This window comes from Delphinapterus leucas, unplaced genomic scaffold (assembly GCF_059928025.1).
Source record: "Delphinapterus leucas isolate spDelLeu-1000000601 "Yukka" unplaced genomic scaffold, BTC_Dleu_Yukka2 spDelLeu_asBTCV2_sq25, whole genome shotgun sequence".
Lineage (NCBI taxonomy): Eukaryota > Metazoa > Chordata > Mammalia > Artiodactyla > Monodontidae > Delphinapterus > Delphinapterus leucas.
The window spans coordinates 9,402,162-9,427,500 of NW_028322234.1; the positions used below are offsets into that span (position 1 = coordinate 9,402,162).

The 25,339-nt window shown below is 57.0% G+C and overlaps 2 protein-coding genes, 1 long non-coding RNA gene and 2 other non-coding genes across 13 annotated transcripts; 1 reads left to right on the top strand and 4 right to left on the bottom strand.

Annotated features, from left to right (window-relative positions):
• Positions 1 to 237: 237 nt before the first annotated feature.
• On the bottom strand, positions 238 to 7,215 carry FBXW9 (F-box and WD repeat domain containing 9). 4 transcript variants are annotated; one of them, XM_022558779.2, is made up of 10 exons: positions 5,271 to 7,215; positions 3,971 to 4,110; positions 3,764 to 3,892; positions 2,498 to 2,610; positions 2,321 to 2,412; positions 1,264 to 1,412; positions 1,062 to 1,175; positions 842 to 931; positions 689 to 754; positions 238 to 615 (listed from the first exon to the last, which is right to left on the bottom strand). In XM_022558779.2, the coding sequence occupies exons 1-10, from the start codon at positions 5,677 to 5,679 to the stop codon at positions 541 to 543; spliced, it is 1,377 nt and encodes a 458-aa protein (XP_022414487.1). In that variant the 5' UTR covers positions 5,680 to 7,215; the 3' UTR covers positions 238 to 540. The 4 variants fall into 4 exon arrangements, with proteins under 4 accessions (XP_022414487.1, XP_089761494.1, XP_089761493.1 ...); XM_089905368.1 differs by having other exon boundaries at positions 3,971 to 4,150; positions 5,236 to 7,215; XM_089905367.1 differs by having other exon boundaries at positions 3,764 to 4,110.
• Positions 5,506 to 16,843, top strand: LOC111166529 (uncharacterized). 2 transcript variants are annotated; one of them, XR_004023761.2, is made up of 6 exons: positions 5,506 to 6,002; positions 7,243 to 7,395; positions 7,823 to 7,896; positions 9,307 to 9,964; positions 14,557 to 14,756; positions 15,451 to 16,843. It is a non-coding gene; the product is annotated as an uncharacterized LOC111166529 (long non-coding RNA). The 2 variants fall into 2 exon arrangements; XR_002642643.3 differs by lacking the exons at positions 14,557 to 14,756; positions 15,451 to 16,843 and adding an exon at positions 10,224 to 12,518 and having other exon boundaries at positions 5,510 to 6,002.
• Positions 7,310 to 25,326, bottom strand: TNPO2 (transportin 2). Of its 5 annotated transcripts, XM_022558301.3 has the most exons (25): positions 20,814 to 25,326; positions 19,411 to 19,522; positions 18,676 to 18,751; positions 18,444 to 18,593; positions 17,612 to 17,718; positions 17,390 to 17,523; positions 17,216 to 17,297; positions 17,017 to 17,139; positions 16,792 to 16,910; positions 15,799 to 15,859; positions 15,533 to 15,698; positions 15,164 to 15,316; positions 13,636 to 13,861; positions 13,261 to 13,432; positions 12,694 to 12,780; positions 12,508 to 12,615; positions 12,252 to 12,410; positions 11,641 to 11,728; positions 11,357 to 11,455; positions 10,686 to 10,781; positions 10,247 to 10,352; positions 9,854 to 9,953; positions 9,700 to 9,774; positions 9,456 to 9,583; positions 7,310 to 9,372 (listed from the first exon to the last, which is right to left on the bottom strand). In XM_022558301.3, exons 2-24 carry the CDS (start codon positions 19,507 to 19,509, stop codon positions 9,476 to 9,478), a joined length of 2,694 nt encoding a protein of 897 aa, XP_022414009.1. In that variant the 5' UTR covers positions 19,510 to 19,522; positions 20,814 to 25,326; the 3' UTR covers positions 7,310 to 9,372; positions 9,456 to 9,475. The 5 variants fall into 5 exon arrangements, 4 of the variants coding, with proteins under 4 accessions (XP_022414009.1, XP_030618181.1, XP_022414006.1 ...); XM_030762321.2 differs by lacking the exon at positions 20,814 to 25,326 and having other exon boundaries at positions 9,482 to 9,583; positions 10,247 to 10,322; positions 19,411 to 20,410; XM_022558298.3 differs by lacking the exon at positions 20,814 to 25,326 and having other exon boundaries at positions 19,411 to 20,409.
• On the bottom strand, positions 11,525 to 11,599 carry LOC149744073 (small nucleolar RNA ZL2). The gene has a single exon (XR_016391601.1). It is a non-coding gene; the product is annotated as a small nucleolar RNA ZL2 (small nucleolar RNA).
• LOC115803123 (small nucleolar RNA SNORD41) lies at positions 13,507 to 13,576 on the bottom strand. Its single transcript, XR_004023782.1, has one exon. It is a non-coding gene; the product is annotated as a small nucleolar RNA SNORD41 (small nucleolar RNA).
• Positions 25,327 to 25,339: the final 13 nt, after the last annotated feature.

A 25,339-nucleotide genomic window follows, 5' to 3' on the forward strand; every position in this document is an offset into this window, starting at 1 on the left:
ATACTATAACAAGACACACAGTCAGACCGGCCTCCCTGGGGACACTCAGACGCACGTGATCCCTGAAATGCACCCGGGCGGGCACAGATGCACCCCCCCCCACACACACACACAGCAGTGGCTGTCGCTGAGGCTTTCATACACCAACTCAGACACACGCACATCCCTGGCATTCCAGCACCAAGCAGCCTCGGGCGGATCCCTCAGGCGACACCAAGCTCACAGTCCAGGCCGGAGCACCAGTACATCAGGTTTATTTCTCCTTTGCTCTCCAGGGAGAGCAGGCATCCAAATCATAACAAAATCAAGGGCCCGAGGGTGGGGAGCAGCCCCCTGGGTTGGCCGAAACACAAACCTCACCTCCCCTGGCATGTGGCCCAGCCCAGGGACCCCCACCCACCCACCATGGCCAGGACTCCTTGTGCCCTAGTCCTGTGGGGGCGGGGCAAAGGCAGCACCAGCGTGGGGGAAGGTCCCCCCTGAGAACGGAGGCCCCAGCCCAGCCTGCCAGCCGGCAGATCCACATCCACATCTGCCTGCTCAGGCCTGCAGCCTCCAGACCTCCAGCGACAGGCCCCCAGAGGCGGCCACCACCAGGTTGCCCTCAGCGCAGATCTGCCAGGGCGGGGACATGAGGAGTCAGGGGTGCTCTGAGCAGCCAGGCAGGGCGCATGGGACAGGGCCTTACCCCATTCAGCACGTTGTGGTGGCTTCGAGTGCAGATGGTCCTTGGGGGGTCTGTGGGCACGTGCACCTGGTGAGGGGCAATGGGTAAAGGTCATGAGGTGTGCTCCTGGCAAGTGAGGGTGGGTAGAGAGGGGGGACTGTCGCAGGGCCTCACCCGGATGGTCTTGTCCGTGGATGTGGTGTACAAGGCCCCCAGGGAGTGTTTGATCCCTGTGATCTGAGACCTGTGGCCCACATCAAAGGACTGCGGAAGGGAGGGACAGGTGACACTCAGGCGTGGCTCTCCCAAGGCCAGTCCCCCACTGCCACCCAGGGGTTAAGAGGTAGGGAGGCAGCCCAGGGCAGATCGTGCGGGGGCAAGAGCCTTGGCAGACCCTGACGAGCTGGAAGCAGCCATCCCGGTTGGCGAAGACATGCAGCAGGCCCTGGTTATCGCCGGCCCAGAGCTGAGGCTCCTGGTAGGACATGCAGAGCAGGTAGGAGTCCAGCTGTGGGAGGGACACGGGACGGAGCAGCTCAGGCCAGTCCGGGCCCCGCCTCAGCCCTGGTCCCTCCAGCCCCCTGGGGAGCGCCCACCTGCAGCCGCTGCAGGACGCTGTTGGCTCGGCGGTCAAACACCACCAGCGTGTGGTCCTCGCTGCCTGAAATGATGTGCCGGTCGTCCGCCAGCAGCGCCAGCACCGCGCTTGAGTGCAGCCGCCGGCTCTTCAGCAGGGCCGGGCCGACTGCATGGGCAATGGGCCAGGGAGGAGGGGGACATCAGAGCCCCTTGGAGGCCCCCTGGCCCGCCCCAGGACCCTGGGTCTCCATCCTTCCTGGCAAAATACTACTCTGTCTGCTCCCCCAACCCCCATTCCACAGGTAACCCTGTTGTTCCTCTGCCACCCCAGCTGGATCCAGGCCTCACAGGACCACCAGACCCGCCCCCCAACCCATCTCCATCCCGCCTCCTTCCTCCAGTCCCATCTGCTCTCAGTACAGAATGGACCTCAGCAAGTCCCAGCATAAAATGCTTCCCTCCTCCTGCAGGTCAGCCTGAGACTTGCCCCCACCCCATCCTGGCTCTGGCTCTGCCTGGAAAAGTTACACTGGGCCCTTGAATTAAAATAAGAATGAATAAATAAATAAACAATGGAAAAGGCTTATGGGCTGGGCCAAGTTCATTCTAGGCATTTTAATGTAAACATTTAATCTACCAAAGTTCTTATTGTCATCTCCTCCCATTAGCCCTAGGCGGCTGGAGTTATTATTATCTGGATTTGACAAATGGGGAAACTGAGGTTCAAACCTGACTGGGGTCACACAGCTAGGAGGTGGGGGAGCCAGAATTCTCAAGGACTGTCCTGCCTCCTACGGGACTCAGGCTCAGAAGCCCCTCCTCTGGGAGCCCTCCAGTACTTGACCCGACCCCACCCCACGTGGAGGCGGGGCTTCCTCTGCTCCCAATACCCACCCCCACCTGTCACCTTTGTGGCCCCCCGCACAACACAGGCCACTCTGAGTGGTCAGCCTCTCGTTATGTGACTGTCACCCCAGTTAGACTGTGAGGCCCAAGTGTCTCCTTCCCCAGGATGACCCTGGAGACACCAGGCAGCCCTGCTCTCCCACCTAGGCTTCAGGGTCCCCAGCCCACCTCTGGGGTCGTAGACGGTCACCTTCTTGTCATAGGTGCCAGTCACCAGGATATCAGGCTGGTAGGACAGGCACAGCACAGCTGCCTTGGCCCTGGGGACACACAGACCACAGGGCTGGGGCTGTGGCCAGACAGACCCCTGCCCACCCAGGCCCCCCTGCCCAGGACCCCTCACACTTTATCTCGCCAAACTGCTGCCCATCAGCCGCCATGTCCCAGAGCTTCACCGTGCTGTCCCAGGAACCAGAGCACACTCGGTGGTCCAGCGCCGCCAGTGACCACACCCAGCCCTGTGGGACCAGACTGGTGTGATCTTCCCCATTTCACGGAACCCAGAGTGAGTCAGCACTGAGTAGAGATTAGAGCCTAGGTCTGTGGGTCTGACCTCAGAGCCCAGGACATGCGCACCCCAACCTAATAATATTCCTAAATCAAGTTCTGCAGAGCCTCAGCTGCAGCGGTGGTTTGAGGCCACATGACAGTGTGATTAAGAATGGGGCCTCCATGGGAATTTCCTGGCAGTCCAGTGGTTAGGACTCCGAGCTCTCACTGCCAAAGGCCCAGGTTCTATCCCTGGTCAGGGAACTAAGATCCGGCAAGCCACGTGGCACACACAAAAATGGGACCTCCAGGGAGTTCCCTGGTGGCCTAGTGTTTAGGATTCTGGGCTTTCGTTGTTGTGGCCCAGGTTCAATCCCTGGTCAGGGAACTAATATCCCGGAAGCTGCTTGGTATGGGGATAAAAAAAAGAATGGGGCCTCTACTCCATGACCTGGGTGAATGAAGTAACATCCCTCAGTTTCTTCATTGGGAAAATGAGCATAAAAAAAAGTCCCTGTGTCAGGAGCTAAAATGCACAGAACGCAGCTAGCTCCCCACTGACTCAGTCCTCACCAAACCCTCTGAGGAGAGTACTATGATGTGTCCCGTTCTACAGATAATGAAACTGGTGCACAGAGAGGTTGAGTCCCTCACCCAAGGTCACACAGCCAGGAAGTAGCAGAGTGGGGATTTGAACCCAGCAGCCTGGCTCCGAGACCAAGCTCTTGGCCACCAGCCTAGACCACCTCAATGGCTGGTGGAGGTGCCCCTCCATGACCACCTCTCATGAGATGACAGTCAGGCTCAGAGCTGTCTGATCCCCAAGGGTGGCCTCATAACTGCCCTACCTGGGGCCACTCAAGGTATACCTGACACCTCCTAAGCACCTACTGTATATGAGCCTGAACAACGCTCTTAATGCATATTCATTTCATTCATCCTCATTCTAATTGACCTCTGGACAGAAGCAGAAACTAAGGCCCAGATAAGTCATACATCTCACTTAAAGTCACACTGACAACAGCAGAGCAAGATTTAAATCTGTGAGGTCTGTGCCCTTAGCCACGGTACCCTACCCAGGCCGCACGCCTCCTACCTCTGCCTGGCCTCCTACCCCCTCACCTTGTGAGTGCTGTTCTTCTGGGTGCCCAGGGCCTTGACCAGAACCCGGCTGGGCTCCACCCCCAGCTGTTGCAGGTCCCACAGGTTGACATTGCGATCTCGGGAGCCTGACAGGCAGAGTGTCCCACCCTGGGAGAGGAGTGAGGTGATGTTGTTGGGGTCACCCTGGCCCACCACTGCCTGGCCTTCCACCGACCCCCGTCTCACCTGGAGCAGCAGCACTGAGTCAATGGAAGCAAAGTGCCCATCGGCCAGGCAGAAGTACTCAGCCCTGCGCCCATCCTCTGCCCAGCGTGACAGGTGCTGCTCCAGCTCAATGCAGGCTGCTGGCCAGTCAAAGTCCTCCTCTGTGGGACACAAGAGCAGGGTCCCCAGTGGGCAGGAACCCTGCCACCACCCACACCAGCTGTCCAAGCTCACTGCGCTGGCTTCCGGGGAGCACAACCTGAACCAGACTTGGAGAGAACCCACCTGGATCCCTTACCCCACCCAAGGAAGCCGAGGCTCTAGCTTTGGGGCCACCAGCCCACGCAGCTGCCAAGCACGTCTAGGATTGCTCCTTACCCAGTTTCCAGAAATTGGGTAACTGGAGCCTCAGGATCACCTTCCCGGGCCTCATCCCCCAACCCAAGTCTGGGGGATAGCAGCCTCAGGACGTTAAGGCCCTGCCTCACCCCTGGCTAAGGTCCAACCTCAGCCCTCCCAACCCTCAGGCTGGGCACAAGAGCTAGGACTTCATAACTAACACTTCCTGCCTCGGCCATCTGAACCAGACCCATGGAAGTGTTTCCCAAACCAGCATCCCAAACCTGGGAGCTTTGTCAAGATGCAGAATCCAAGCCCTTGACCCAACCAAACATCTATGTTTTATCAAGCTGTTCAGTAAAGTCCCATTAATTCAAGATCACCAAGCTGCCTTATCCTCTAGGGACCAAAGACTTTGGAGGCAGGAGAAATTACCACCAGCCCCTGCCTAAGATCCCAGGTTAGAACCTGGACTCGAGGGTCTGTGATTGCTAGTATCAGGGATCCCAACCTCTAAACCCTAGCTTAATAAGTTCAAGGGTTGCAGGCTCTGGACCTGAGTCCTGCCGCACCCTCACCTAGGCCAAGACTCTAGAGGTAAGGGGATTTGGCATCACCAGTTACTGCCTTAGCACCTAGACCCAGAACCTGGGGATTCTTGGGCTTACTCTGAGCCCCAAGGAGATTCTGACAACCTAAGACTTCAAGTCCCTGTGTCAACCCCAAGCCTGAGGATCGTTGGATTCCGAGTTCAGGGACCCCAGCTACCCAAGTAGATTTCCACAGCCTCAGGACCCCAAGTATCTGTCTCATAGTCCACCCAGAGGTCAGGGGCTTTGGTACCACCAGTAAGTACCTCAGCCACCGCTGAGCCAGGACAGCCAGGTAGTCTGCTCCAGTGACTGTACTTACAGCACCCTGGACCCTCCCCCCGCCTCAAGCTTGACCTGGGCGGGCCACCCTGGCCCCCGGGCGCGCGCACCTTCCACCACTGGGTAGGGCGCGCGTACGCGGCGCTGCGCGCGTAGCCTCCAGGTGACATGGTCACGCACGAGGTCGCGCAGCGCGTGGCACACGCGTGGCAGGACGTGGAGCACGAGGCGCGCGTCCAGGTAGGCGCATATCTCGAGCAGCAGCTCCGGAGGAAGGCTCAGCAGTCCCGGAACCGCCACCGCCGGGCCCTTGGACGCGGCCCGCGGCTCCAGAGCGCCAAGGGACACAGCGGGCGCGGGCTGCGGAGGGGCGCGCGGGGGCGCCAGCCCGAGTTTCGGAGGACTGAGCACGCGGGCCACGTAAGCCTCGGCCTGTGCGTCGGGGTCAGGCTCCGGCTCCGGCTCCGAGTCATCGTCCCAGGCGCAGGGATCATCGCGCGGCCATGGAGGCAGCTCCATGGCGACCGGGTGGGCGCGGCCGGCCCGGCCCTGTCAGCAGCCGAGCCCGCGTCCTGTCTCCTAGGCAGCGCGAGGGTACTTCCGGCGCTGCCTGATGACGTTAGGGCGCCAACCGGAAGCGAGCGGGTCGTGGGGAAACTGGCCGCAGACTGAAAGCCAGCTCCCCGGAAGGGTCTCGTTCTTCAGCCCCGTCGGCCCCGAGCTGGAAAATGCAGATTCCTGGTTCCTGCGTTTTTTAAACTAGCATCTCTGATGGTGCTGATGCAGAGGGCCAGCGGACTCTGGTTTGAAAAACACGGCCCTGTCGAAGGCACTTCTCACAGGTGACACTGACCTTACAGATAGAAAACCCCTTTTTCCTGGTTCGCAGTCTGGGCATGCTAGTGACTCGAACTCCTGTTCTTTTCTTCCGGAGCCAGAAACAAGCAGTTACACTGCAGAGACCTCGGTGAAAGTTAACTCTGAGTTACCCAAAATCCTACTGATAAAAACAGCATCTCATTTACCGACAGCCTCTTTTGAGCCAGGCAGTGTTAACGCACAAATTCTAAGCAGCACTAGCTGTTCCCTCCCCCTTTTTTCTTTTTTAATTTAATTTTATTTATTTTTGGCTGTGTTGGGTTTTCATTGCTGCGCACAGGCTTTCTCTAGTTTCAGCAAGCGGGGGCTACTCTTCGTTGCAGTGCGCGGGCTTCTCCTTGCAGCGGTTTCTCTTGTTGCAGAGCACAGGCTCTAGGCGCGCGGGTTTTAGTAGTTGCGGCTCACAGGCTCTACAGCCCAGGCTCAGTAGTTGTGGCGCACGGGCTTAGTTGCTCCGCGGCATGTGGGATCTTCCCGGACCAGGGCTCGAATGTGTGTCCCCTGCATTGGCAGGCAGATTCTTATCCACTGCGCCACCAGGGAAGTCCCAGAGTACCCTACTGTCAAGACTGTGACCATTTTCCATAACGTTTTTTCCCCTCTCCCCGCTGTATTTTTCTCCATGGGACATATCGCTGTTTCACTGATTAGCTTTCCTCTCACTAAAATGCACACACTTGTTAAACGGAAGTTGGCTGTGTGTCAGCATTTCAAAAAATTTTCCCAGTTTGATGCAGGTGATGCTTGGGCTGTACTGAGGTTGCAGCAAGATTTTATCCTGAGGCCTGTGCGTCCCCAGATGAGCAGTTTCTCATTTGCCTTTAACTGTTGCACATATTTACCTATGTCCCACAGGCTTGGCGCTGAGCATTCTACAAAAATGTCTAACCTGCCCAGCAATCCAGAGTTGTGAAGTTAAAGATTATAAGAATGCTGCAAGGTCTTGCTCCTTGCCACTCAGTTTAGTCTTTAGTAGATGGGGATCTTGAATCTGGGCTGTAACACTAATGGGTCCCCTTTAGTGAGCTCAGGCTCTAGTGAGCTGTAATTATGTCCCAGAGACTGCACTGCATGTGTTACGTTACCACATTTAATCTTTTTTTTTTTTTTACCACATTTAATCTTTAACCTTACTTACTTCCCCACTCCCACAATTATTTCCTGACCTGATTCCTGTGCATCCCTATTTCTAAAACTTCCCAGGCCCCCCTCGACATCTCTTCTCTACTGCCAAAGCCCAGGACACAAGAGGCCAGATGGAGACCAAGGGTTTCACAAGAAACTGATCTTTACTCAACAAAGTTCTACACAAGTGGAATCTCACGCCACCTTGGCGCCAGTCCCCAGCACAGCACGGTAACAAATGGACAGACCCTGGGAGCCCGCAGGAAGAAGAGGATGAGGGGGAAGGAGGGATGTGGGAACGAGAGGGACTGCAGATCGAGGCCAGTCAGGGTCCGCAGCCCTGCGCAGGGGAAAAGGTTGAGAAGCTGAAACTTCGTTGTGCAAAAATCAACAAAAAAATAAATTAAAAAATTAAATAGTTTCCTTAATTAAAAAAAAGAAAAGAAAAAGAAAAAAGATAACTAGAACCAGGCTCCCCTTCCCTGAAGGTGGTTGGAGGCCCCCCATCCTGGATGGAGAAGGGGTTACCAATCCCATCAGACAGCCAATCCACACACCCCAAGACCCAGCAGAGGATGCTCCAAAGAACTGGAATTACCAGAAAATTAAATGGTATTTAATTTTTTTTTCTTTTCTTTTTTTTACAAATGGCTTCCAGAGACCTGCTGGAGTTTCACAGCGGGGGAACCAGCTGAGTTTATGGAATGTGCACCAAGTGCCCCTGGAAGAGAGGTGGGGCCTGACCCTGTCTGATAGACACAGGGCTGTGATGAGGGTGTGATCCAGTGCTCGAGAGGGATGCATGGAGCAGGCCCCAGAATGCAGGAATCCAGTCAAACCCCCAAAACCGCAAAAAGAGGCCCCCAGAGAAGTAGAAAGCAGGGAAGAGGAAAACAACATTAAGGGGGCTTCAAGGCTTGGTTTCAGTTTTGAGGCCAACTGGGAAGCAACCACACCTCCTCTCTCTAGGGGAGCCTCTCCCACTGTGCCTGCATCCCCAACCAATCCCAGAAGTTTCCCTAGGATCGCTACCCCAATCTGGTGGGGTCTTGGGGCCTACTGGGAGCTGTGATGATCAGGAAGTCCCAGGGCCAGAGTGGGGTAAGGGAATACAGCACCCTTCCCTTCCTCCAAGCCTTCGGTTTCCCTCTTGCTGGCAAAGCATAAGCCTTGGTTTTCTATCACCATCAATTAAATGCCTCAGCCTCGGCCCTTGTGTTAAAACCCAGGCCTGGAAGAGGGCTCTCGGAAGCAGAGAAACGGACTGCCTTTGAAACAGACTTGCTTATGGAGAGACACAGGGGTAGATATCAGCAGCTCTGGCTGCCCCCAACTCTCCTCGGGGAAAAAGTTCCAGCCCAGCATCTTCGAAAGTCACTGGAGCACAGGGGAGGGAGAAAAGGGCGACCTCTGGCCAGCCCCGGCCACTTCGGTGGTCCCCACTCTTCTGGCTGGGACGGGACAAGGAGGGAGACACACTGGCTGAGGCTGCCACAGAGCTGGCAAGAAGTGTGCGGAGCAGGTCCAAAGCGTGTGCGTGCTGACTGGGCGGCCCCAAGGTGGCCGTCCTCTTCCCCCCCACCCGCCCCAGGGTCCCAGCGGAGGTCCCCAACCCACCCAGCCCTCCCTAATCACCGCCAATTCCGGCAAAACAGCAGAAGCTTCTTAAACTCTAGATGCAGGTTACACGGAAGGCCTTACGAGTTAACTCAGGGGTTCACTAATTCTACTGTCTCCATGCAGTCGGGGAAACGGTGGGGCGGCTGGCCCAGCCTGGCTGGCTGCAGCGCCCGCACATGCGTGTAGCCACGTGTGTACGTGTGAGTGTACGTGTCTCTACAAGGACCCCCCTCCCCACCTGCTTTTCCCTTGCCTCATCCTAAGCCGGATTTGGTCGGCCGTGTTGGTTCTTCCCTCCCACACGTGGCTGGCCCAAGTAGGCTGCCTGAGGTGACCCCAATTAGAGCAAGGGGCCCTTGCTGCCAAGAAGTCCCACCCCCCTCCCATTTATAGGATGAACGTGGAGGCCCCACCCACCTGCCCACCCGCTGACCGGCCTATGGCCGGGTATGGCAGGTAGATGGACGGGGAGGGCGTCTGGATTTGGGTCCCACTCACTCCTCCCTAACCCCCCTCGACCAGGGCACGGCGACTTCTGGACGCAGCGCGCTCCCCAGCAACCCCTCTGACGACGACGCAGACAGAAACCTGTGAGGAGAGGAGAGGGTCAGGGCCTGCGCCCCTTTGGCCCCCACAACAGCGCCAGCCCTCTCTGCACACGGCCTCCTCACCTGGCAGTCGCAGTACTCATCTAGACCCCGTAGAAGGCAGCTAGCCTCTCCTTAAGCAGCGGTGGGAACTGCTCTGAGAACTGCTGCCAGTTTTCCTCCCCAACTTGGTCTTTGAAGCCATGGAGAATCTGCAGCGAGGGAGGGGGTGAGGGGCGCCCCGGAGCGGAGCAAGATGAAGATGAACTCGGTCTCTCCCCACCCTGCCGCCTTCCGAGACTAGATCAGGGCCAAGCGGGAGCCCTACCTTATAAAACATGTCCCGAAGGTCATCCTTCGGGCTCACCCAGGAGGCTACAGCGTCGCAGAAGAAAATAAAGTCCTGAAACGTGACGGATCCCACGTGAGGGGCCGTCCAAGCCCAGCCCCAGCAACTTCCCTCAGAGCCCAGCTGCCCCAACCTGCACAACACCCCCGGGGTTGACGCCTATCATCATGCAGATGCCTCGGAAGGCCGAGTCCTTCTCCTCATTGTCCCTGATGTTCCTGAGGGATGTGCACCTGTGGGGAAGGTAAGCAGTGGGGAATCAGCCAGTGGGCCTGGGGCAGGATGTACATCTGTGGGGGACAGCAGGGAGTGGCGGGCCAGTGGGTGGTGGGGCTGGGATGGGACATGTATCTGTGAGGCGTGGGGGAAGCAGGAGATCAGGGCTCGGTGGGGCTGGGTCGGGCATCCACGGGTGGGCAGGGTAGGGGCTGGGTGGGCACAGGCGAGGGACTGGGTCGGGCCTGTCCCACCCTCCCCCCACCGCCCAGCCCACCGTACGGCAGGCCCCACACAGGTGGGCACACACCAAGGCCGGATGAACTGCTGCAGCATGGGTGCCACCTCCTGTGGGCACACGTAGCCCAGGCGGCCGATGGTGATGGCTGGAATGGCAGAGGGACTCGTCAGGCGACCTGCAACCCCGAGCGGCCCCGGTACGTGGCAGGGCCTCTAGCACGAGGCACCAGCCCCGCCCCACGGGCCCCAAGAGAATAGCTCCTGCCAGCTCCCTGGGCCCCCAAGCTTGGCCTGGTCAGGGTCTCCTCCCCACCCCACTTGGGTCTCTCCCGGGTCTCCCCCGAGGCCAACATCTTTCTTAGGCCTCCTCCCATAGCCCCATTCCAGGTCCCTCCAGTCACCCTCCCTGGTTCTTTCCCAAGGCCTCTTGTCAGCTACCCTCCCAGCCAGGATACCCCACCTCCAGGAGGCGGGCAAGGGGGCGGCAAGGGCCCAGGCCTGGGGCCCACCTGTGTTTTCCAGCAACGTCTTGGGCGTGTTGGGCCGGTTAATGATCTCCACCAGGTTGTTGAGGACCATCTGCACGTAGGGCTGCATCTCTGCCCCTGGGGGACAGGCCAGTCAGAGCCCCACACAGCCCACGCCACCCACACTGACCTGAGTTGTATCCAGACACTGGCCAACCAGTGAGGGAGCAAGCAACCTTCTCTGGCTATCTGCTGCCCAGGCTCCGTGGCCAACCAGAGACAGACCTACACCCTCCCAACACCAGAAGCTTCCCTGGCGTCACTGCTGGACACCAGGGTGAGACCACACCACCCAGCCTCCCTGTGGGGTTAGGCAGAGAGCAGAGAAGCAGTGACAGTCTCCCAACCAATCCCAGGGGGCCTTTCAGCCAATTGCTTGGCGGGGAGGGAGGTGACAAGTAGTCCAATAAGTACAGGCCTCCTGTCCTGTGCCTCTTTGGAAAAGCCAATTACAGATGGCCTTTCAGCCATGTGTCCCCATCTCGGATGAAAATGCTCAGAGGTGTCCCCTTGTCCCTGGCCAATTGGAGCCTTCCTCAAGGAGCACCAGGGCCCTCTAGAGGGAACCTGTCAGTTAGAGCCAGACTCCTGGCCCCAGGCTGGGAACAAGCCAATGGGGAGGGACAGGGCCTGCCCAGCTGTGGGGCACTTACCCATCTGCATGCAGATCTCGCCAATGGCCCAGGTGGCATTGTTGCAGACAGAGATGAACTCGGGGTTCAGGTTGGTGCCCAGGATGGGCATGAACTCAGCTGGCAGGGAGAAAGAAGGGTGCTGAGCAGGAGGGCCAGCCAGGGTAAGCTTCTGACACTTGCGGGGCAGGCCCCGTCAGACAGTACGAATACATCCCAGTGCGGTCACAGTCCTCCCAGGTCATCTCTCCATCACTTGAGGCCAGGGCTGGGGTCATGGGGTGAGGACGAAATGGGGGTCGTACCGATACAGGGCTTGACATGGATGAAGCAGGCTTTGGTGAGGTCTCCCAGGAGGGCGAAGGAGCTCTGCCGGACCTCAGGCATCGAGTCCTGGGGGTTGGAGCAGGGTCAGCGTGGCCAGGCTCCCCTTCCCCCAACCAGCCGGGATCCCAACTAACCCCTCAGAGCAGGGCAGCTAAGGGAACAGTTCCTGGAGCATGACCTGACCCTGCCACTTCCCAGTGCCAAGGCTACAGGCCCCATCTGTACATCTGGGACTCGGGGCATGTGAACGAGAATGCCCAGCTCGGTACCACTACAGAAGAGAGCACCTGGAACTGCTGCCCATCCTCAATGCGCTGGGGGGTAGGGGCGTGATATTGGAGGGGCTTGTGCTTTCACATTTCCTATTTTCTACTTTTTAATTTTCTACATTGTTAGGTTTTTCAATGAGATTTTACATTTCTTATTTGAATCACTTTTAAAAATAATTACAAGCTTTTTTTTTTTAATGGGTCCTTTCTCCCTGATGTCCTCAGGGCATAACCAAGGCCCTGAATCCACCCAAGGCAGCCCACAAAGGCTGCTGGGTGTCACCATTGTCCACTTAGAGGCCCGCGAGGGGCCCACCCACCTGCATGCACTGAAAGAGCAGTGTCATGATGTTGCTGCGGGCTACCAGCTGCTCCACGTGCCCGCCCAGGCCCTCAGCCAGGCCGCTGAGCAGGTCCAGCGCCACGATCATGAAGTCCTTGTCAGGGGCCTCGTACTGCTCAGGGTGCTGGGTGTACATCTGGGCACAGAAGGGGGCAGGCAGGTGAGGGGAGTGGGCCCAGTCTGGGGCAGCAGCAGAGGAGCGGGTGATGGGGTGGTGCTGGAGGGATGCTCACCATGGCCTGGGCCAGTGTCTTCTGCACCAGGGTAACACAGCGCTGGTAGACGGGCTCACAGTAGGGCAGGAAGCCACTCTGCAGGGCAGTGGCCACTGACGACAGGCACTGGCAAGGAGGAGGGCAGGAGAGGTGAGCTCAGGTGGGTGGGACGGGGCCTCGGGAGAGGGCCTGGAGCTCACCCACCTCCAGCAGAGGGAAGAGGTCCTTGTCTTCATCCTTGAGCTCGTTCCACTTCTGGATCAGCGGAGGCATCAGCTTCTGGATGTATTCCTGGAAGGGGAGCAGGAAGTTGGGGCTCCCTGGGTGTGGGTGGTGGCCTGGGAACCAGCAGGGTTCCCTGTGACTCAGAGGTGCCCGTCATCTGAGCAATGAGGTCTAGGCTCCTCGCTTTGGTTCATGGGGCCCTGCGAGGCCTCGCCATCCAGCCAGACCTCCAGGCCCTTCTAATTTACTCCCTTCTCACCCATCCCGAGCCCCACCCCCACCCCCCTCCTGCCCCTTGGAGCCTGAGTCAGCTCTTCCTGCTTCCTGCAGGCCCCTGAGCTCCCCCGGCACAGCACTTACCACGCTGTCTCATAACTGTCTGTCTCCCCCACTAGACTGGGAACAGGGCGAGGGCTGGGGCCGGGTCTGTCTGTCTGCCTGTCGAGGTCATGGCCACGTCCCTGGCGTGCGACACGGGTCGCCGCCAGGTCACCAGATGCCAAGGGGCACAGGGATCGGGAGGAGGGAGCCGCTGTGGGGTCTCACCGGCTGGTTGAGGTGGTGGCCCACAGAGTCGGCCAGGGTTCCGATGGCATCGTAGAGGATGAGCAGGTTCTTGTGCTGGTACTTGCCAAAGGCAAAAACGAGGGTGTCCAGGATATAGCTGAGGTAAGGGACCAGCTCCGTGCAGGCCTCCTCCTCCAGGGTGGCGAAGGCACTGGAAGGGGGAAGGGGTTTAGCAAGCAGCCACGGGCAGGGCTGGGCTCTGGGTCGGGTCAGAGAGGGTGCACTCGGGATCAGCCAGTACGAATACGTGAGAAATCAGTACAATGTCAGGGGTCATGAGTATCATCACTTCCCAGAGAGCAGCCAGTGGGGCCAGGTGAGGTGAGGGCTGTGGGGCCAGGGGTCGAGGTTCACCTGCAGGCCGCCTCCTGTACCCTCTTGTTGCCATCCAGGATGCGCTTGAGCAGCTCTGTCATCAGAGGCTTGAGGTGCATGTCAGGGGGCTGGCTGACCACCCAGTGGGCATAGCGGCTCAGGGTCCAGCAGGCGATGGAGCGGACCAGGGCCTTCTTGTCTGATAAGCACTGGATGAGGTGCGGGATCAGCTCTGGCAGGTAGGGCACCATGCCCTGCATGCAGCCTGCAAGGAGCCGGCACAGAGGCAAGGCTGAGCCCAGCTGGGCTGGGTCACATCCACCCTCCTGGGGAGAGGATCAGCCGCGCCTGACAGATGGGGAAACTGAGGCTTGGAAGTTAAATAACTGGCTCAGAGTCACAGAGCCAGTGAAAGGCAGGATGGGGATGGGAAACGGTATCAGAGCAAGACTTTCCTCTCCATCAGCTCCACCCCATTCCAGGGCTTGTGATGTTTTTATCTGGTCACTAGTTCATTCATAGATGGCCAAGCTGCACACTGACTTGGGCTTTATGGGCAGTAACAACGCAGATGGACAGAAAGGACCTTTCCTTTGAAACCTTTCTTGGATGTTTGTGATTTTTCTTTTTCTACTTTACATCTTCTCTTTTTAAAAACCCTTAACTGTGTCTCTCTTTTCATTACAGAACACAGGTAATAAATAGCACACCCTCTGATAATCCCAAGCCATGAGATCTATTTTTACCAGTTTAGGGTCAGTTCCTTGAGATCTTTTTCCCATTATATATGCAGAACACTTCACATAGTCTATTAAAATACATATGTGCATTGTGTAACGTGTTATGTGTCCTGTTAACATAAGACCCATTACTTATTATATGAGGAAACATTTCCTTAGACAACTTTGAAAAGCTCTCCAGGGTGAGGGCTCCTGCTGCCCTCTCTGCTTGTTCTAGCAGGCCTGGATGCTGAGGGGGTCGTGTGTGCTGCCTGTAACAGTTCTGCAAAGCCCTCTGGTAGTTCACGCTGTACACCCCATCCATCGGGACAAGGGGAACCTGGAAACCGTGTCAATACAGCACAAGCACACCGTGTGAAGTTTAAGGAAACACCACTGCACACTTCTGATTCTGGCAGGCCAGCCTCGCAGCCAGAGCAGGTTTGAGGCCCAAATTCACTCTGGGTGACGAGGGAAGTGCCGTTGATTAGCTCTGCACCTTAGTTCCCCCATCTAAGAAACCCACCTCCTCAGGTGGTAGTGAGCCCGCAGGACAGGGCTGCCTGCTGTGGGGCAAGCACTGCAGAAGTGCCTGTTTCATTGTTGCTGTCATTATGCTTATGGCCTGTCATGAGAATTAAGGAGAGAGCTTGCTTTCGGGGGTCCCTTTCAGGCCCACGGGCTGAAGGGAAGATTCAAATCCCAGAGCTGTTTGGAGTGGGGTGAGCAGGCCTCTGGAGAGAACCTGGGGATGGCGTCGCCCCCCACAAGCCTGCCTGGGCCAGCCCCAGTCTCGCACCAGCGTGGGGATCAGAGGTCAGGCGCAGCCAGGCTGGCAGGTCACTTACCCTCAGCAATGGCGCCCAGCACCAGGATGCCCGACTCCTTGACCACCCACTCGGGGTGGAAGAGGAGGCCCTTGAGCAGGGGGAGTAGGTGGGGCAGCAGTTCCTCCCGGAAGACGTTAGCCAGGACGTCCAGTGCAGCCGCTGAGCACTTCCCTGGGGTGGGAGGGGAGATGGGGGGAAGGGGTGGCGGGCTCAGGGAGGCACATCAGGCAGGCCACCAGCCCTCCTCTCTGTGCCCCCCGGGATGAGAGATCATGATTAGAATCTTCATGATTTGCTCCATATAGGCTTCTGATTCCCTCCTGAGAGGGGAGCCCAGGGCTTGCTGCCCCCTACTTCCGGCTTCTCACCCCAGGCCCGGCCACCTACTCAGATTCCAGTCGGACAAAGCATCGTCGTCGTCATCATCCTCCGCATCCTCAGAGCCATCAGGCCGCTCGGCCTCATGGGGCAGCGTCACTGTGCGTGACTTGTGGAAACGTGGCTTGATATCCTGCTCGCTGTCAGGGACGGCCTCGTCCTCCTCCACATCCCCCTGTGGAGCCAGGCAGATGGCTAAGCACCACAGAGGCCCCCATCCCCAGTGCCCCAGCCTTCATCCTCCTGCCTGTGCCTGGTGGTCAGCCCTAACTTACCTTGAGCAGGATGATGTCGATTTCTGAGTACTTCATCCCGTTTACCAGGATAGGGATCAACCTGTTGGAAGAGAGGCTGTTAATCAGGATGCAGGGGCCCCAGAGGGGGCTTACAGCCTGGGGAAGAGGGAAGAAGGGGGGAGGGGAGGAGGTCAGGGAGCCACGGGGCCGACTGCACATGCTGATCCTGGTTATGCTACACCCACTCATTTCCCTTAGTGGGTACTATCTCAGCCAAGTCTCAGCCACTGTGACTGGGTCAGAGCTGACACTACTCCTAGCTCCACAGGAAGGTTCTGGACCCAGACCCCTGGCCACTCAGTGAATTCCCGACCCCTGAATACACTGAGAAGCTTGGAATAGTGCCTGACCCCTAGCACACCATAAAGCAGGGACATGTGGCCCTGTCACCAGGCACTTCCCTAGGATGGGGCCTGGTTAGGGGACCAAACAGGCAGGGCAGCCTGCCCCCTCAGCTGGAGCCCATGCACCTTGGGATCGGAGATTTTGGTTAGAGCCCTCACTGACTCGGGGATAGAAAAGTAATCCAAGTTGGTCAAGGAGAATCAGCCCTAGGACTTTTGCGGAGATACTGGTTGAGAGAGAATTTCTTTACTCTGAGGCTCCTGAGCTGGAAGGCTGCAGAAGGCCACAGTACTACGACGAGGGAAGGCTGTGCCTGAGAACAAAGCCAACATAGAGGAAGTAGATCTGAGACCAGACAGGCGCCTTTCACATCCTTTGAGCACCTGGATCCAGCTATGCCTAAAGCCTCTGTTGAGTCTTCACTTTTTTCCACCTATAACTTAACCTAATTTTTAAGTCATTAAAGCTACATACTTACCGTTTGCAAAATAAACGTGCACAGGAATAAAAGTAAGCCGAGATACAAGATGTGGACTGAGGCTAGCGCAGGAGCTGACCGGAAGGAAAGGCATAGGCATGGCAAGGGGTGGAGGCTGGGGTGGGACAGAGGGCAGAAGCAGCACTCACTGGACCAGGTGGGAGGCCAGGACTTCCTTGCAGATGGGCTGCTCGGCCAGTGTCAGCCAGAACTCGCAGGCCTCAAGGGCCACGTTCTCATCATGGTCCTGGGTCCTCTGCAGCATGTACTGGGGTGGGATGGGAGAAAGGCTAAGGCTTGGCCCGGCTAGGGGTGGATCCCCACCTGCCTCCCACCCCTCAGCGCACACGCGGGCTGGCCCTGGCCAGGCGCACCTGGATAATGCTGTGCATGTGGGGGATGAGCCTGTCGATCCGCACTTCCAGCAGCATCACCAGTGCACGGCACACGTTCTTCCGCACCTCAGGGTCATCATCCACGGCCAGGGCGAACAGATGCTGCAGGGAAGCCGGGGTCAGCTGTGGCTGGGCCCTCGGCCCTCCCCCTGCTCCCCTCCCCAGCCCAGTGGCCCACCTCGATGAAGGTGTCGATGTTGTCCATCAGTGCCTGGGCCCGGTCCATGATAAACTGATTCACACAGGCGATGGCATGGGACCTGGCAGGGGGCAGGCGCACATGGGTCACTCCTGACCCCACCTGTCCCACCTGCTCCAGGCCCCCTGCAGACCCCTGGGGAGCCGCACCCACCGGATCTTGGGGCTGCAGTGCTTGAAGAACTGTAGGAACTTGGGAATCATGATGTTGAGGGGCCTGTTGAGGGCATCGCTGTCCAGAAGTTCGGATGAGTCTTCGCAGATCTTCTGCAGGGCTCCGAAGGCTCCCTGAGTGGAGGGGAGCAGGCACATGGGTGTGGGTCCCGGTCTGGCCCCAGCTCCCGCTTAGGCAGGCAGGCCATGGCTCGTCCCCTACCTCACAGGTGTTGTAATCCTCCGAGTTGAGTAGGTTGCACAGCTGGGGCAGCAGCTCGGGCCACATCTGCAGCTCGCCCTTGGAAGCGATGGTGGTGATGAGAATGCCTGGGGCGGCCAGGAAAGGACGCTGCCTCAGGCTGGGTGCAGGCCTGCCTGGCGCCCCAGCCCTCGTTGCTGCGCGCTCACTCCAGACACACACTTTCTGTGCGCTACCGCCTGTAACCCTACACACTCTTTGAGATCCTCTGAGTCTTACTGTGAGCCAGCCCTGTTTCAGGCCCTGGGATGCAGCACAGAACTAAACACAAAATCCCTGCCCTTAGGACCTGACTATCTAGTGAGGGAGGCTGTGAGGTAAAGATAAATCAGCAAAAGACCTGGGTGGCTAGATGCCAAGAGATAAGGGAGGAAATAAAGCAGAGAAGATGGCTAGCAAGTGCTGAGGATGAGGGTAGCAATTTTTAATTGGGTGGCTAGAGAAGGCCTTACTAGGTGACACCTTGATATCTGAGCAAAGACCTGAGGAGGTGAGGGAGAAGCCATCTAGGTTCTGTTCTCAGAAGTGAGAACAGCTGTTTCAGGAGGGAATGGTTCAGAGCATGGACCTGACCTAGTCGCTTCTGGGCTCTGCTACTTGCCAGGCAAGTCCCTTAACATCTATGTGCCTCAGTTTTCTCATCTGTAAAATGGCAGTAATAACAGTACTACACTACCATCCACGGTGCTGGAACATTCTGTGAATCAATATCCTTAACACACTGAGAAGTTTCTTGGCCAAGAGTGACAGCTCAGGGCATCATCACAGGCTGACTCCCGCTGCACCCTCTTACCTATGGTGGCCCGGATGAGCGAGGAGGCATCGCCGATGTTGTTGAGACATTCCTGTTTGATGAAGTCGGCCACAGGTGGTGGAAAGCTCTGGTAGTGTGCCTTCACGTTGTTCTTGAGGATGAGGCCACTGAGAGAGCGAGTTGGCTCATCTGGGGGAAGAGGGCTGAGGCTCAGGGAACCACAAGGGAGAAAGTGGGGTCAGGCTTGTGTGGAGGGACACCAAGGGCATACCTTCTGACTTGAGTCTGGTCAGGACGAATATCAGGTAGTTGTTGAAGTCGGGAAACTGGTTCAGTTGTTTGAGTTTCTGCTAGGTTGTTAAGGGTCTTGGGTGACAGAGGTCTTCCCCAGGCAGAGCCCCCTTACTGCCATATAGCTGATACTACTTCTGACTATGGGGATGAGGCAACCAGCTCCTGGAACCCCACCTGTCAACCCCCATGCCCAGAATAACACAGCATTTCAGGCACATGAGATTCATACAGCGGGTGGGGGAGCATGCCTGAGCTTCCCACCACTCCTGAAGATCTGGCCAGAGCAGGAGAGGGTTAGCAAACTCAGCGCTCTCTGAAGTTGGCAGCTCCACTCACTAGCAATCCAATGTGGCATGGTTTTTTTTTTTTAAAAAAAGAAGGGAACTCACACTTTCAAGTGAAACTTGCTAATGGTTTAAATAATTTAAAAGTTTAACTTACAGCATTTTAAATGACCAATTGAAAAAAGGAAATTTTACCCATGAAACTCAACTAAAGCCAAGCACCAGCTAAAAGTGCCCCCTTCTCCTGCCAGGCCACATTTCCTCTGGGAATGGGACCCAATAATCCTAATCCTTAATTCTCTGCCAAGGCCTGCTCCTGCCACAGCAGAAAGAGTCTAAGAATTAGGGAGTAGACCCCTTCCTCTCTGGCCTTCAGGAGCTGCAGATGTCTGCCCCGGCCCCCCAGACCCGGAAGGAAGGAAGGATACATCCTGCACGATGCGCTGCGTGGCTGTGTTGGGCGACTGCGAGTCTTTGAGCAGCTGCAGGACCTGCTGCAGGCCCTGCTCGTCTGGCTGCCAGTCCATGGTGCAAGGTGAACTGCGGGGGTAGGGGCCAGGATCAGCGCTGGATCCCAGGGGCTCCGTGTGAGTCCCGGGCTGAGCCCCCGCAGAGGTGGTGGCGTTGGTAGCAGGGCGGGAGCGTCCTCGGCGGACAGAGGGAGGCCGCCGATCCACGCCCGCCCAAGTGCGGGGTCCCCGCCAGCTGCGCCATCCACGGCCGCGCAGTCGCGGGCTCGGGAGCGCGGGCCCGGGTATGTGGAAGCGGGCCATGCGAGGTGGCGACGGGACCCGGCGGATCCTCATCCCACCCAACACTGGGCCTTCAGCCCACCGCGGCCCATGCCGCCGCCCTCGGCTCCGGGCCCTAAGACTTCCACTTCCCTCGAAGCTGCTAGGCGAGGGCCCAGCCACCTCCCCATCCAGGGGCCCTGCCCCAGAACACGATAGCGCCCCAGCCCCCGTGGTCTCTCCCGTGCCGGCACGCAGTCCAGCGATTCCCCTTAATCAGACCCAAAGCAGTCTCCAGACAGGTCCCTGATGCCTCTCCGCAGGAGGGTCAACCAAGCCCACCTATCCGGCGACAGAAGGCCCCTGGACGGGTCCCTGTCGCTTCCTCAATCAGGTCTGGCAAAGCCTCCCCCCACAGCGCTCCAACCCCCCGCCTCAGTCAGCATTAACTCCTGCTAACGGGTCACTGCTGCTTCCCCCAATCAAGTTCGACCAAGCCTCCCACCACCTCGAACCGAAAACCCTCTTCGTCCGATCCCTGCGGCTACCCCCAATTAGACCTGGCCGAACACTCCCCGGGGCATTTCCTCCAACTGATCCCAGCGACGCCTCGCAGTCAGACCCAGAAAAGCCCTCTAGGCCGAAGTCTGAAGCCCTTTCCCTATCAGGGTCCAACAAGCACCCCCCCAACTTTTCAATGCGGCTTCCCCCAACCAGACCCAACCATGCCCCACCGAAACAGCCCCCTACACACACCCGATCCTCGCGACGTCCCCCAATCAGTCCCTAAGCAGTCCCCATACGATTCCCCCAATCAGAGCCCCTCCAGCCCGACCCCAGACGCCCCACTGGCCCGATTCTCGCGGCACCGGGACCTGGCCCGGTTCCGAGGCCCCACCCCCTAAGCCCGGCTCGGTTCCCCCCTCCCCCGCCCCGGCCCATTCTCGCTGCCTCCTCAATCGGGCCCAACCGGGTTCTCGGCCTTTCTCGGTCAGGCGCGGCCCCGACGCCCGGGCCGCGCGCCGCGCAGGCCTGAAGCCCTGCGGGGGTCGACGCAAGCCGGGGCCCAGCCGGTTAGGGTCCGGGTGAGGCTCACTTACCCGGCCTCGGGCAGCAGCAGCGGGGCCTTAAGCCGCGGCTTCTCCTGAGACTCGCGAGGAAGGAGGGAGCCAAAGACAGGGAGCAAAAAAAAAAAAAAAAAGAAAAAAAAAAACGCGGCCGTATATGAACTGCGGAGGCTTCCGTACGCCGTTCAAACTGGCCTAGAAGAACCAATCAGGAGAAACAGCCGTCGCACGTGGCCTGGCACCGGGAGACCTAGGCCCAGCGGAGGCCGGGTCACGTGACCGAAGAGATGACGGCTCTCTAGGCCTCTCTGGCCGGCCGGTCCTCCCACCATCTCGTTTTCTCAGCCTGCCTCAACGCCGGCCTGACAGGAGCTCTTTTCTGGAACTAGGAGTTTGGTGGCGCGTGGGACTTTTTGGTGTATGGTGGACCTGGAAACGCTTCAGTCAGAGCCACCTGCGCCTTTGTCACCCCTCCTCTAAGAATTTAACTGTGCCTTCCTTCCTGCATCCAGACGGTACTTGGGAGGAGTACATGTGCGTGCAGAGAAAGAGTGGAGGGGACTGAGCCTGGGGTGGACTTTATACCCGAGACAAAGGATGGAAAGTCAGACAAAGGGAGTGCCTGAGACGGGCTGGGTTCCTGAAGAAGCCTCTGCCATATTTTGCGTTATTTATTTTCCAGTACTGTTTGACAACTTTTAAAAGGATATAAAAAAATAAACCCACGAGGATATAAAATTTTAAACGAAATGAACTAATAAAATAAACGCTAGAGCAAAAGGCCTGTCTCCTTTCGTTCCCTGAGGCTGAATGAGGTGAAACAGTTAAGGAAATTTAGGTAAGGGAAGGAAGATGAAAAAAGACATTCCGTGATTCTTGTGCCGTCTGAGGACAAAGTAGGGCACCCCTTTTCTTTCTCTTAAGAGTAAAGCGGAGTAGGGAGGAGCATGAGCGTCCCCGTTCCCCCCTCCCCACGTCTCCGCCCTCCTGACAAAAAGTTGGGCGACCTTATGCCCCTCGGAGCTTTAGTTTCCCCATTTGTCGAATGGGTATAAGAATAGTTTGCTGGGTTTGAGATAATCCAAGTTAAGCATTACAAGACCTGCAGTAAATTGTTCTTCAAAAACGTGGCTTTTACCCCGAGGCTCAAGGCCGTCCTTTTACCGTATTTGGCTCCTCCCTAAACCAATATTTACTGAATTCACTGAATCAACTAGGGCTCTAATCCCAAAGAACAACCCAGCCCTGCCCTGAGGGACGTTTTGGCCTCGGGAGAGGCACAGGTCAATTCTTGCCCCAGCCTGGAGAAGGGGGACAATTTTCTCAGTCCACTTGCCATTGGCAAAGTCAGTCCTGGCTCCGTTCATTCATGAAAAACAGGTACCTAAGCCCTCTCTTGCCGAATACTGGGGCCGCCAGGGTTTTGGGAAGGGTCAGCTGGCGCCAAACTCCACTTCAGGAGTTGGGATCCCTAAAGTAGCGGACTGGATTCCCACCTCAGCCTGCTCCGCTAGACAGGAAACCGGTTTGAGGGACACGTGCGGAAAGCCGCCGCCTTCGCATGCGCAATGGTCTTCCCTCGCGCATCGTGAGGGCCTAGAACTACAAATCCCATCTTGCCGTGCGCCCGCGTCGCCGCGCTTACGGTCTCTGGCTGAGACTCGAATTTGAGGGGTTGGAGAGCTCCCTAGAGTTGGGCGTTGAGCAGAAGGAAGAGTGAGGCTGAGGGGCTGGGACGGGATCTGGGGGTTTCAGGAGAGGATGCGAACCGCAGTTTTCTGCTCACGGTTGGGGGTTGCCTCAGACAAGGGTCAGGTGGGGAGCGAGTTGGAGATGCAGGAGAAAATTAATGCTCACCCCCTACTTTTAATATGTCTAGTGTCCAACGGCCCCGAGCAGGCCTCGGGGGAGAGAGGAGTTAGGGCAGAATAATGTGACCCCTGCTGCCTGTATAGTCCACAGTATTGGCCCTCGTGTGATCACAGATCTTTCTTCCTCTCCCCTGATGGTGAATTTCAGTACTGAATCGAAAATCAAAAAAAAATTTTTTTCCCCGTATTTATTATGCACCTACTGCCTTTCAGTGTACAAATGGTATTCTCACAACAGCGCTGTGCACGGCAAACTTACTTCAACTAGAAGCGCTCAGTGCAAAAAAGAAACTCAAAGAACTGATGCCCAACCGTGAATCTGAGATGGGAGACAAAACACCTCTCAGTTTACAACAGCCTCCCTGCCTGAGCATCTCATCACACTGCACCTTCCTATCAAGGTATTTCTCAAACACGGTCCCCAAACACAAGCCAATTGCTTCACCTAGAGAAGCAATAACAGCCACTTTGTCAGAGTTAACGATGGCTGTATGAACAGTGCCCTTACTTTAGAACTTCACTCTACAAGGAGCTTCAGTATTTTATCCCTACTTTATAGATGAAGAACCTGAACCACAGAAAGGCTAAATGACTTGCCCAAGATCACACAGCAAACGGACACCAGAATAGTTTGAAGCTGGGACTGTGTGACTCACCAAAACCTGAATTTGATTCTCCTCCCTCTTCAGACTTTCCCCAGGTCAGGGCAGGTGAGCTCAGTGAAAGGAGGTGCTGGGACGCCATCAGCTCCCTCTGCCTCCTGATACTCCAGAATAGAGGCTGAGCTGCTGCAGGGGCGACCTACTTCTCCCACTTATGTTTCTTTTTAAAGATCCAGAGGCTGTGGGTGGCTTTGAGGGAGGAGGAGGTAGAGTTGGCTCCATTGGCTTCCTATGTCCTCTCCCCCACACTACATCCCCAAGGTTAAAGTCACACTTGGGCCAGCTCAGCATCCTGAAAGTAGGAGGGAAACCATTGAGGTGATGTGGAAAATAAACCAGACAAGCCTTACAGTGTATTAGCAGGAAGTGAGGGGGGACATGTTGCCTGTTCCAAAGGCTGTTTGCTCACTCTTCAAGCCGGGCGTGGTTTCAGCTCAGGGTCTTTGCACCTGCTGTTCCTTTAGCCTGAACACTCTTCCAAGAACCATCTTCACTGCCTGCCCCACCCCCTTCGGGACTTGAAACAAATGGTGTGGCTATTCCCGACCAACTTAAAGTTGCCATCTCTCCCACTCTCATCACAGTCCCCCTTTCATGCTTTTTTCCCCCGCCACAGAATGTATAACCATGTGGTGTTCTGTATTTTGTTTCTTGTCTGTTTCCCCCAACCAGAATGTTCGCTCCACTAGGACAGAGAGTCTGGTGTTTTTGTGCTCAGTATTTGGAATGCCCCACGCTCCACAGGCTGAATCTGGCAGTGTGAGGCTGGGTAGGTGCTACCTCAGCCCTCCTCCCCCTGCCTCTACGGGTGGTGGAGGGCCAAGCACATGGTTACCACCTGATCCTCAGTCATGATGCTCTCCTGTTGTAAGAGGGTTGGGAGCCTGGCCCTAGGATGGGCAGGAGTGCCGAGCTGCTCAGCATTCGTGCCTGGGAAGGCCTGGGAGATGGGCCCACAGCTGGGGGGCCTAGATGTTGCTCCAGGTCTAATAGGTTTGAAAAGAGGTCAGGAGGCAAGGGCATCTTAAAATATTTGTGGGCTCCAGGGAAAGCAGGCAGCCAGGCAGCCTTCAGCTCCAGCAGGATGAGCAATGAGGCCAGGAAGACACAGAAGTACAAGGAGTACTAGAGGGGCACTAGGGGCATCAGGTTTCCTTTAGGATACCTTGTCCCCTGATATATCAACTGTCATGTTCTGCAAGGTGGGACAAACAAGCCCCTTCCCTGGAAGGGCTACAGGTAGCTGGCAGGACAGAGCAGCCCCATGGGAATCCAGATCCTAGCCCTCTTTACTTCCTCCACTGCCAGCACCCCATCACCTCCCCTTGCCTGATCATCGCCTGGCCTCCTCCATCTCCCAGGTTCTGCCCAGACCCCTTCAGCCAGAGGGATCCTGTTAAGACATACTGCATAAAACACATCATGTTGCTCCTTACCTCACAACCCCCCCAAAGGTTTCTCACCCAAATTCTCACCCTGGCACACAAGGCTCTGCATATAATCCACCCATGCTCCTCACTCAGCCAGCTCCAGACATAGGGGCCTCCTCAAAGCTGCCCATAAGGGCCAGGCACTCTCCCTGTCTTTATGCTGGCTGTTCACTACCCCTGGGACAGGCTTTCTCACCTCCCTCAGGACTCTGGTCAGATGTGTCAACTAAAATAGACCCCTCCCTGCAGCCTCTATCCTGTCCTTCGCAGTCGCCTCCCAGAATGGCTTCCCCCTTTCATCTGTGTCTGTTTCCTTCCACAATGGCAGGGAGCATGCATGGTCTGTTCTGTTCACTGCAGCAGCCGCAGGGCCCAGAAAAACCCAAGCACACCAGAGGTGCTCAGTGTCTTCTGATTTGAACAAACTGACAGCTTTGGCCCAGCCCAAATGGGACTGTGAAGAGACACTGAACAAGAACACCCAACAGTGGGGGGGAAAGTCAGGGGTGAGACCTGAGGAGAGTTCAGGCCTACAGGAGGTGATGCACCCTCGTTCTCCCCCCACACCCTCCCATATCCCTCCCTCACTGGGCCAG